The sequence below is a fragment of the Elephantulus edwardii genome, unplaced genomic scaffold (genome assembly GCF_000299155.1).
Source record: "Elephantulus edwardii isolate Elephantulus edwardi_28Jun2011 unplaced genomic scaffold, EleEdw1.0 scaffold00072, whole genome shotgun sequence".
Taxonomy (NCBI): Eukaryota; Metazoa; Chordata; class Mammalia; order Macroscelidea; family Macroscelididae; genus Elephantulus; species Elephantulus edwardii.
In genome coordinates, this window is record NW_006399822.1 from 5959605 (window position 1) to 5969374 (window position 9770).

At 45.4% G+C, this 9770-nt stretch overlaps 1 protein-coding gene across 1 annotated transcript; it reads left to right on the plus strand.

Annotated features, from left to right (window-relative positions):
- Positions 1–6313: 6313 nt before the first annotated feature.
- LOC102872703 (chromosome unknown open reading frame, human C16orf46) lies at positions 6314–8640 on the plus strand. Its single transcript, XM_006888886.1, has 2 exons — positions 6314–6511; positions 7603–8640. Exons 1-2 carry the CDS (start codon positions 6314–6316, stop codon positions 8638–8640), a joined length of 1236 nt encoding a protein of 411 aa, XP_006888948.1.
- The last annotated feature ends 1130 nt before the right edge of the window (positions 8641–9770 follow it).

Below are 9770 nucleotides of genomic sequence, written 5' to 3' on the forward strand. Positions count from 1 at the left end.
CATATGTGTTGTGTTTTACACTATCATTTACTTTGTGTTTAATACAGCCATTCCAATTCATTGTTTTATAAAATTAATCATTATTGAACTTTGCCCTCCATTACCCTGTCTTTCCAGATCCCCACTAAACCTTTCTCATTTCGTTTATCCACCCCATCCTTCACCCACCAAATTGTGCAACCCTTTGATTTCCTCTCTGTCCATCCTCACCCTTCTGCTCCTACCCTCTCCCCCCTTGGATCTTCATACATGTTTCAGTAGTTATCTTTCTACTTCTATTATAATGGTCTTATGCAGTACTTGTCCTTATGAGACTGAATTCACTTAGCATAGTGCTGTCCAGTTTCTCCCAAGTTTTGTAGTCATTTTCTAAATCATTGATCCTGAGTGTTGCATAGTATTCCATCATGTGAATGTACCACAGTTTCTCAATCCATTTGATTGTGGTTAGACATTTGGGCTGTTTCCATGTTCTTGTGATAGTACCCTCCCATAAAGATTTAGAACCCTGAATATCTGTTCATCCTATAAACAATTACAGAGTTCTATAATATAGTAGACAACAAAGCCTGGTGAGGATGTGGAGAGATTGGAACTATCAGACATCACTGGTGGGACTATAGCAAGTGATTGCAAAGACCAAGGCCTGTATCGGGCACACCTTAGTCTCCAGACTGACATTGTTGCTCTTCAGTACTTTGGACCGGGAAAAAACCCCATGGCTCAACTTTCAGCCAGGTAATAGACAAGTCCATGAGGTTAACAGCAATGGAGGATTCACTTGCTCCTTAGAATAACCAACTCTGTATGGTCAAAAGTGCAGGAGTTGCTCAGAGATAAAGCCTTAAAGGCAGGAATGATTATTGGAAATCAGAATTACAGAGAAATGGTAATAGCATGATTACATTGTATCATAATTAATGTTATAAACTAACGTGTATGAATGGTTGAATGAAAACCAAACATGCTTTGTAAACTTTCACTGAAATTACAATTTTAAAAGATATTTACAGTGTCAGAGACCCAATGGAAGGTCACCATGGTTCACAATCAGCACAAATGCAGCAGCTTTGTGTATCCTCGTTTGTCTACACGTGTACTGTGGGTTACTGGAGCTTAGTCAACAATTTCCTCTGTCAATTTTGATTCTAGTCCCTTCAGTAGCTTGTGTAAGCAGTTTGTTTAATACCTTCTGGCCTAAATCTCTACTTTCCTGCTTTGTACTCCAAATCCAATTTTCTAGCTACATCTGTAAATGTATTTCCCTTGGCAGCATTTTCCCTGTTTGTCATCTTTTTATCTTCTTGTAAAATAAAAATATGGCCTTTGATGGAAAGTTTTTATAAGTGATTCTCAAACTGAATCAGGTTGCAGAGCTTGCCACATGTGAGAATTGGAACATCATTAGTTTGTAACTTACTCCAGTGATGTTAGTTAGGTACCAGTTCACTATCAGAAAGTATGAGTGTGATCCAAGTTCGTATTTCTGCATGCCAGCATAAAGGGGCATACAGTTTGTAAGCAGTTGCACTTCCACTTTGTTGTTGTTGTTTGGTGCTGCTGAGTCAAGTACAACTCCTGGTGACCTTACGAACAACATCTGTGTCCTGTCCTCCTCCTCCTCCTTTTCATCATCCTCTCTGACATACTTGAGTCCATTGCTGCAGACACTCTGTCAGTCTGTCTCATTGAGGGTCTTTCTGTCTTTTGCTGACTCTCACCTTCCCAAGCATGATGTCCCTCTCCAAGGAACAGCCTCTCCTAGCATCATGCGCAGTTTATGTGAGATGAAGCTTTGCCATCTGTGGCTGCAAGGACCCTGGTAACTCTTCCTCCAAGACCGTCATGGGGTTGTACAATTTGATGGGTGGGAGGTGAGGGAAATTGGAAGAATCTGTTCTGTAAAACAAGGTGTTTGAATTTTGTAAATAAACTAGTGTAATAAAAAAGTTTTTGAAAAAAGAGACATGTCTGTTCTTTTGGCAGTCCACGGGATAGTCAGTACTATTCTCGTACACCACAACTCAAAGGCATCAGTTCTCCTTCTGTCATCCTTATTCATTGTCAAATTCTCTGACACACAGCAAGTGGTAGAAAAGGCCATAGCCAGAATCAGGCACACCTTAGTCTTCAAACTGACATCATTGCTCTGGAGTAATTTGGAGAGAATCCTGACAGCTGACTTATCCAGTGCAATATGTCTCCTAGTCTCCTGCCTGCTGGTTTCAAGAATGTTGACTGTGGCCCCAAGTAAAATGAAATCATTGACAGTTTCAATCTTATTATTTTTTTAATTGCATCTGCCTGTATGCACTGGGAGGAGTCCTAGTAGTGCAGTGGCTTGAGTTTTGGACAGCCTCTGTGCAGGAGAAAGACAAAGCAGCCTGTTCCCTTGGAGATCAGAGCCTTGGTGTTCTGCTCTGCTCTGTAGGATCCCCATGAATTAGAGTGTTCTTGACAGCACTGGGCTTGGCTTTGTGTGTTTTGGTGGAGGTTTTGGTAACATGCACTGAGAGACAAGAAATGAACTCTGTGGCACAGTGCATTATGTTGTCAGGCTGCTAAGTGAAAAGTCAGCAGCTTGGATTCATCAGCTGCTCCGTAGGAGAACAGTGAGCCATTTCCTGCCATAAATTCAGGTACTCATGGAGGGTCACTCGCCGTGAGTCACAGTCTGCTTGATGAAGGTGGGTTTGGACTGCCTTTAGAACACAAGAGCAGTAAAACGTCAAGGTTTGTTTACAGTAGGGAAAGCGTAAGATTCAACCTATTCTATCCATTAACTGAATTTCCTTCTTTTTAGGAAAAGAACACCTGTATTCTATTTTAGTAGTCTACGTCAAAGAAGAGTGGTGATCCAGAGGAGCTCCTAGAGAGATCTGGTATGCAGCAAGCTGACCATTTAACAAATAACTGGGCTTACTGACTCAGAGGTGACCATTGATGTATTCTCCGTAGTCCCCAATTCAGTGAGTAACAAACCCAAACGAAACCCATTGTCATCGAGTGGAGTCAAACTCCTAGAGACCTTACATTCAGGTGTATCTGGAGGCTCTGCTGAAGTGTGCTGGGTGACACTCCAGCCCTGATAACAGGGGACTGTCCATGAGATCTAGTGGCTAGAAATCACACTCAGGTGTCCTCCATCGAAATCAAGGATTCTACCACTGAAGCCCCAAACACACTGCCATCAAGTTGATTCCAACTCTTGGGTCCCTGCAGGATAGAGTAGGACTGGTCCGCTGGGTTTCTGAATCTGGAAAGCCTCGCAGGAGCAGGCTGCCACAGCTTTCTCCCCTGGAGTGGCTAGTGGGTTCAGACTACTGCCTCTTTACAGCCAGATGTCTTCCCCATAGTGCCAACAGAACACCTACCTTAAAGTCTGCAGTGAAATCTCAAAATACGAATGAAATAGCCTGATTTGCACATCAGCCTGGTCCTGTGTCATGCTCCTCTTGCCAGAGAAACCACACTTCTCCAGTCACCTATCAGATCCCTTCCAATTTTATTAATTTCATTTGGTGTTTGAAGATACCTGACCTGTCCATACTTTGTTCACTCTCATCAAAATGCTACTTTAATCCAGTTTTATAAAAAGTAGCTTTAAAGCCTATGTTAAAAGAAAGCTGAGAGAGTAATTAAACTGTTAATAATTTAAGAAGTACAAATCTTTGCTTCAGCAGAAAATTTAAAATTTAGGTTACTGGCAGGAGCCAAGCCTGAGGGAGAGAAGTAAGGTCAGTGACCCAGTGCCATCTGTCTTACCATGAGCAAAGACTTCTAGGAGTCACTGACTGTCCACACCAGAGCCAGACACTGTGGCCATCCTGTAAAATAAGCTTGGTGGGAGAGTGGGTCTCCCCAGCTGAGGGGACCCAGGAGGAGCCCCTGTCTGTGGAAAGGTCCTATATAGTCCTTTTTATAGGTGAGTAAACAGACTTGTAATTAGCTTGCCCAGGGTCACATAACCAGTAAATAGAGGACACATGATTAGTTCTTTCAACAATCAAAAGCGTGTTGGGTGTTTAGTCACCATCTGTTGGAAGGTTGTCCAGTGGGAGTTTTGACGCTTTTGCTTCTAGAAGCTGAAGTCTTTCCACCTCTTTCCACTGTCTAAACTCCAGGCTGGCTCCCTCATAATCCAGAAATGTTCCTAACAGTACAGAAATTACTTTAACCATCTCCTAGGGCCGTAGTATACATCTTCTTTGTGCCCACAAAGACCAAAGTGGTGCCTTGTCTCCTTAGTCTAAGACAAATTCCTTTTGATTGGACCAGTTTGGCTCACAAGCCGACCTGGAATCCAGTCTGTTTTGTTGCTGTTGATACAAAATTCACCATTATGACAGTTTTAAAATGTGTGATCCAGTGGGTTTGTTTTTCATAATTACAGCATTGTATAACCATTGTCATTAATGTGCTGCTGACTGTGACTCATAGAGACCCTATGAACGTTGGATATGACCCCTGCCCTATCCTTGAGCCCATTGTTATAGTCACTGTATCAGTCCATCTTATTGAGGGTCTGGAGTGTCAGAACCCTTGAAAATTGGTTTTTGTAGCCATTGTGTTAGCTTTTGGTGGGGCATGGTGTCCAGCTGTCTTAACTGTGGACACATGATCTTGCCAATCATCAACAGCTGTGAGACCAGTATATGAGAGTGCTTTCCACACTGAAAAAAGGTGACAGTGGTGGGTGGAGAGACTGTGCAAAGACCCTGCTGTGAAGAGACTGTGTCAAGGTTTAGGTCTCAGTTAAAGGTTTTGCTTCCTGGATATTTGAAGGAAAGTTGATTTGTAATTGCTCTGAGATAAAATTTGATGGACAATTGAGGAAACCAGGGGCTTCTTGCTTTTGTACTGCTGAACTGAACCTAGACATTCACTGGTTGACAGAGAAACTGTCTTTCACTAATTGAGAAATTGTGTCTAGCTGTTAATCTGCTTTGGGGTTGTTCGACTAAACATAGTTTTGTATTATGAGATATTATTTGCCTCCCCCACGTTCCTACCTATTTCCTTGATAAACCCCACAACTGTGAATAAAATCTCTTAAGTCTTGCAGAGACTCTTTTATCCAGTCAATCATAGGGATCAGTGCAGGAACATGTGGGGTGGCTTGTCTGACCAAGCAGTTCTCTGGGGCTATGGATATTATCACTGGGGACAGTTCCCCTTTATGAAGTGGGTAGAAATCAAACTCTGCCATCCCCACATTGTGTCTTCCCCTTTTGCAGGGTCATTACCACATCTAATTGCAGAAATTTCGTATTCCCTGAAAACCACTAATCTACTTTTGCTCTCTATGGATCGGACTGCTGTGCATATTTCATGAGGATGGAATCATGTAATACCGGCTTTTTTCACTTGGCATAGTTTTCAGAGATTCATCATGTTGTAGCATGTGTCAATAATTTATTCCTTTTCATTGCTGAGTAATACTCCATCAGCTACACTTCATTTCATTAAGTCATTCCTCAGCTGATAGACATTTGAGACTGTCACATTTTGGCTATTGTGAATAGTACTGCTAGGTATATACAAATTCATACACAAATTGTTGTGTGGACTTATGCTTTAGGTCCTTTTGGGTAAACACCCCAGAGGAATTATTGGGTCATATGGTAATTTAATGTTACACATTTTATTCTCATAAGCAGCTGTACCATTTTACATTCTTACCAGCAATATGAGAACTCCAACTTCTCCACATCCTCACTAACACTTGTAATTTCCCTTTTTAGTAAACCAGTGCTTCTTTTAGAGGGTGGAGTGACTTGTAGAGACAGAGGTTTGGGAAAAGGAGTACACTTAGTGACTTAAACTTACCACATGCTGTACTCCCTTCCTCAGAAGTTTAAGGGTCCCTGAAGCAGATACTAAGCGTTGTTGGGAAGAGGAATGAGAAGGCGGCCAGGGGGGTAGGAGCACATAGTATGACTGGGACAGTTTTGGAGTAGAGTATGGGGATGCTTCAACCTCCATTATGTAGTCTGCTCTGTACTTCTGACCTGGGATAGTAGCTCTGCTGACATCTTCCTGTCTTCTTCACTCCCAGTTTTGAGCTGAAATGAAATCCATTCATTGTTAATCGCAGTTAGCCTTACCTTGGATAATGTCGATGGTAGTTATGGATGGCTAATGGATACTTTGCTCCTAGTCTAGTCCTAAATGTGTCTTGACGCTATTTCACCTGAATTATGAGATTGCTTTTCCAACAACAACAACAAGAAAATCACGTTAAGAACTAAACTGTCTACATTTCAAACTGCAGGCAGAAGATGTTAGAGAAGTTTACAGAACCATCCCAGCAATGGATCTTGGTGGGAAAAGTGAGGCTGATTTAGAAAATAATGAAGAGCCAGGCACAAAAGAGACTGCTGTGACCCCCCCTTGTCCGGATGAAAGCAGCGAAAGGAATCCTGTTTGCTCTCTCCTCAGCATCAGCGACCTCACGCTTCAGCAGGATGAGAAAGTCGACTTTGTTATCGGAACTGGATGGGAAGAAGCTGTGAGTACCTTCTGGTCTTAGCTCTCTTGAACACCAGCGTTTTGATGCAAATTTGTTTTCAAAAGCAGAGTTACTGTCACCAAAAAAATAGCGACCCCAGTGTGAACATGTAGCCCTGGTAACGCCAGGTTACTCACGCCGCTGCTCACAGTCCCTTCTTGGACTCATTAGTCGATAGCTAGACAGTGCTCAGTGCTTCACACACGTAGCGAACGCGTCCTCGTGGAGGCCTGTGAAGCAGAGCCAACAGCCTCACCTTTCAGCCGCAGAAGTTGAAGCACCCAAAAGGTGAAAAAAACCTGCCTGATGTCACAACCAGTAAGTGGCTGAAACAGGCTTGCAGCTGGGTCTTCTGAATCCCAGAGTCCAAACTCCTTAGCTCTTCACTCCCAAGAGACCTGTACTCTCTGTCCTAATGGTTCCGTTCAGAACACTGTGATTGTTCTTAGAGTCAAGCATAAGAATCCACATTCTAGAACTGCAAGGAGTCTGGTCGGCTCTGGTGCTTCACAAATGCTATTTGGCCGTATCTTGAAGCCACTTTTGGAGTCACTTCTGAGGGGCTGCCCCTGACATCTGGTAAAAGCAAAGTGTATGAGTGTGTTGGAGTCTATCTAGAACATCAGTGAGGCCTTCTGAGGTGAGCAAGCTCTGGAAATAAACATAAACCAGGTTCACGCTGAGATCTGCCACTTAGTAATTAGAGAATCTGTGGATTCATTTCTCTCAGCAGTAGTTTCCTCATCTATAAACTCTGGATGAGAAAGGAAGACCCCCAACACACAGTCTGTGCTGCTGCACCGAGTTCCTGTAGGACACGGTAGAAATGCCCTGCCACATTTCCAAGCTGTAAGCCCTTATGGAAGCAGACTGCAGCATCCTTCACTCCAGGAGTGGCTGCTGGATTTGAACTGCAGCCCTTCCTGTTGGCAGTTCAGCATTGAACCTGCTGTCCTACTAGCTTGGGAAACTGTGTTGCCCTTCTGCTCTGTCTTGTTGGGTCTTTACCCCTGAGTCAGAATCTACTCATTTTGATGCAACAGCAAGTTTGCAGAGCACAGCTGGAGACTGACACACTGCTTTTCTTGCAGGTCCAAGGCTGGGGCAGCACTTCTCCTATGGCCTGCATATGGCCCAGGAAGAAAGTGAAGAAGGCGAGAGTGGGGGAAAACACCAGCACCTGCCTAGTGTGTGTCAACATCATGCTGGCCACTGCTGAGTCCAGGCCCCAGGCCGAGCCTGGGAAACCTGAGTCACGGGCTGCAGCTGGACCTGGGCCTGCTGAGGCTGGACCTGGAGCGGGGAAGGATCTGAGCAGCCCCTCCCAAGGTCCCTGCTCCCCGCAGGGCCACAGTGCAGCCTGTAGGGAGATCAGCAAACCCTGCTTCCCCCACCAGAGTCACAGCGAGAAGAAAAGTCTGCAGATAAAGGAGTATATCTGGTGCACAGATAACTTGACTGCCCCCAACACTCTTAAGGGCAAGGACCCCAGAGACCAAGAGCATTTTGGTGCAAGTGTAGACAGGAGTGTGTCTGTCGCGGGCTCCTTGACCTCCAAGGCTCTCTTAGTTCTGCCCCCACTGAGGGCTTCACTCCCAAACAGCTTGGATACTCTGGGTAAGAAGAATAAGAATGTTTTCTTGCAGCAGGAAGGAAAGGGGCTGAGTGAGGAACAGGGTAAAGGTGTGGCTTGTCCATGTGAATTGAAAAATGGGGATGAGAAATGTGAAAGGAGATCCGCTGAGCTGGCCAAGCACCCCAGAGTCAAGCACTTGGCGCCTGTCCCTGCCTCAGTGCCCCGGCCCGCTCTCCTGGCCCACACTGGGCCATGCTACCTGCGCTGGGCCCTGCTGCCCGAGCGAAACCTGCTGTGCCCTCCCACACCTGCCAACTTGAGCTACCTCACCACTCTGCATCTCCTGCAGAAACAGGGCATGCAGAGCTACAGACCCAAATTTAAGACCAAGGAGCTTCGGCCTCCCGGGCTCACCCACAGGCACATTCTCAGGCAGGCCAAGCAGGAGAACAGGCCCCAAATGCTGGACACCAAAGTATTCTCGAGACCTCTCTTGCCGTCTGTCACTGTGAGCAGAGTCGCTATTCCAGTCTCCTCCTATACACTCCTCTGAGTTGTCATAATAGAATTCCCTGGAAACAAGCTGGCTTGGAAAGTCATTCATCGCTCTATTTCTCTGCCCCCCTCCATTTCCCTGGGCCCCTTTCTCTTTCTCTCTGTCTCTCTCTCCTCTCTGTGTGTCTCTCTCTCTCCCCACCCCATCTCATGATTTTAGATGAGAACCAGATGAATGGACCTCAGTGGATGGAGTTTGGTTTGTCCTCAGAGAACTATTTCCATGTTAACCATTTTTCTGCTGCACTTAGCTGTTGACACAGTGCAGCCTGGTGATGCTGGCCCCGGCCACCCACTGCCAGTGGGAGCTAGGTGGGTGGTGATGACCTCAGAAGCCCTCCAGGGTGGCCTTGCTGCCAGCCTCGAGCCTCCTGACAGGCCCTCTTTTTACCAAAATCCAACTGGTCTTATACTCTGGACAACTTCCGAACACATTCCTTTTTGATTTTCAGGACCAGGAAGCTGTCTGTCTGCTGCCTCATTTTGTCCTGCAGTGAGACTCTGAAACTTGGAAGTAATGGAAAAATTTAGCCTGTGGCCAAGCTTCCTGTTTTCCTTATCTTGAAGCCCTCATGCTGGTCCTCTTGTCTGGGAAGTTTTAACCACAATCCTATAAAATCCAGCCTAGAAAGTAAGCTGAGGAGCGGTGATTTGAAAAAGACAAGAAAAAAGGCAGTGCCGTTTTTTGTTAATAGTCTTTTCCTCGTGCCATCACCTTGTGCCTGATGTGGAGGAACGCCACGACCCCAGGCAATCCCTCTCGCATGGAGCTGTTCTTCCTTCCTTCCCCGGCTCCCTTAGACGCCTCTGGATACTCATCTTACCCTAATGTGCATTTCCTCACGTCGGATGTGAACTTGTCGTGAAGATCATCCCTGTGAACAACAGATCCTTATCCCATCCTATGCCATCCTCACTCTCTGCGCTCATTGTAGCCACTGTCGGCCCCTCTCACTGATGGTCTTTCCTACCTTTCGCTGACCCTCCACCTTTCCCAGCATGCCTTTTTCCAAGAGCTGGCCCCTCCTGAAAACATTCCACCGTTCTTGCATCCAGAGAGTATCCTGGTTGCATTTCCTCCAAGACAGATTAGTGGTGGTCCATGGGCTAGTCAGTACTCTTCAGCAA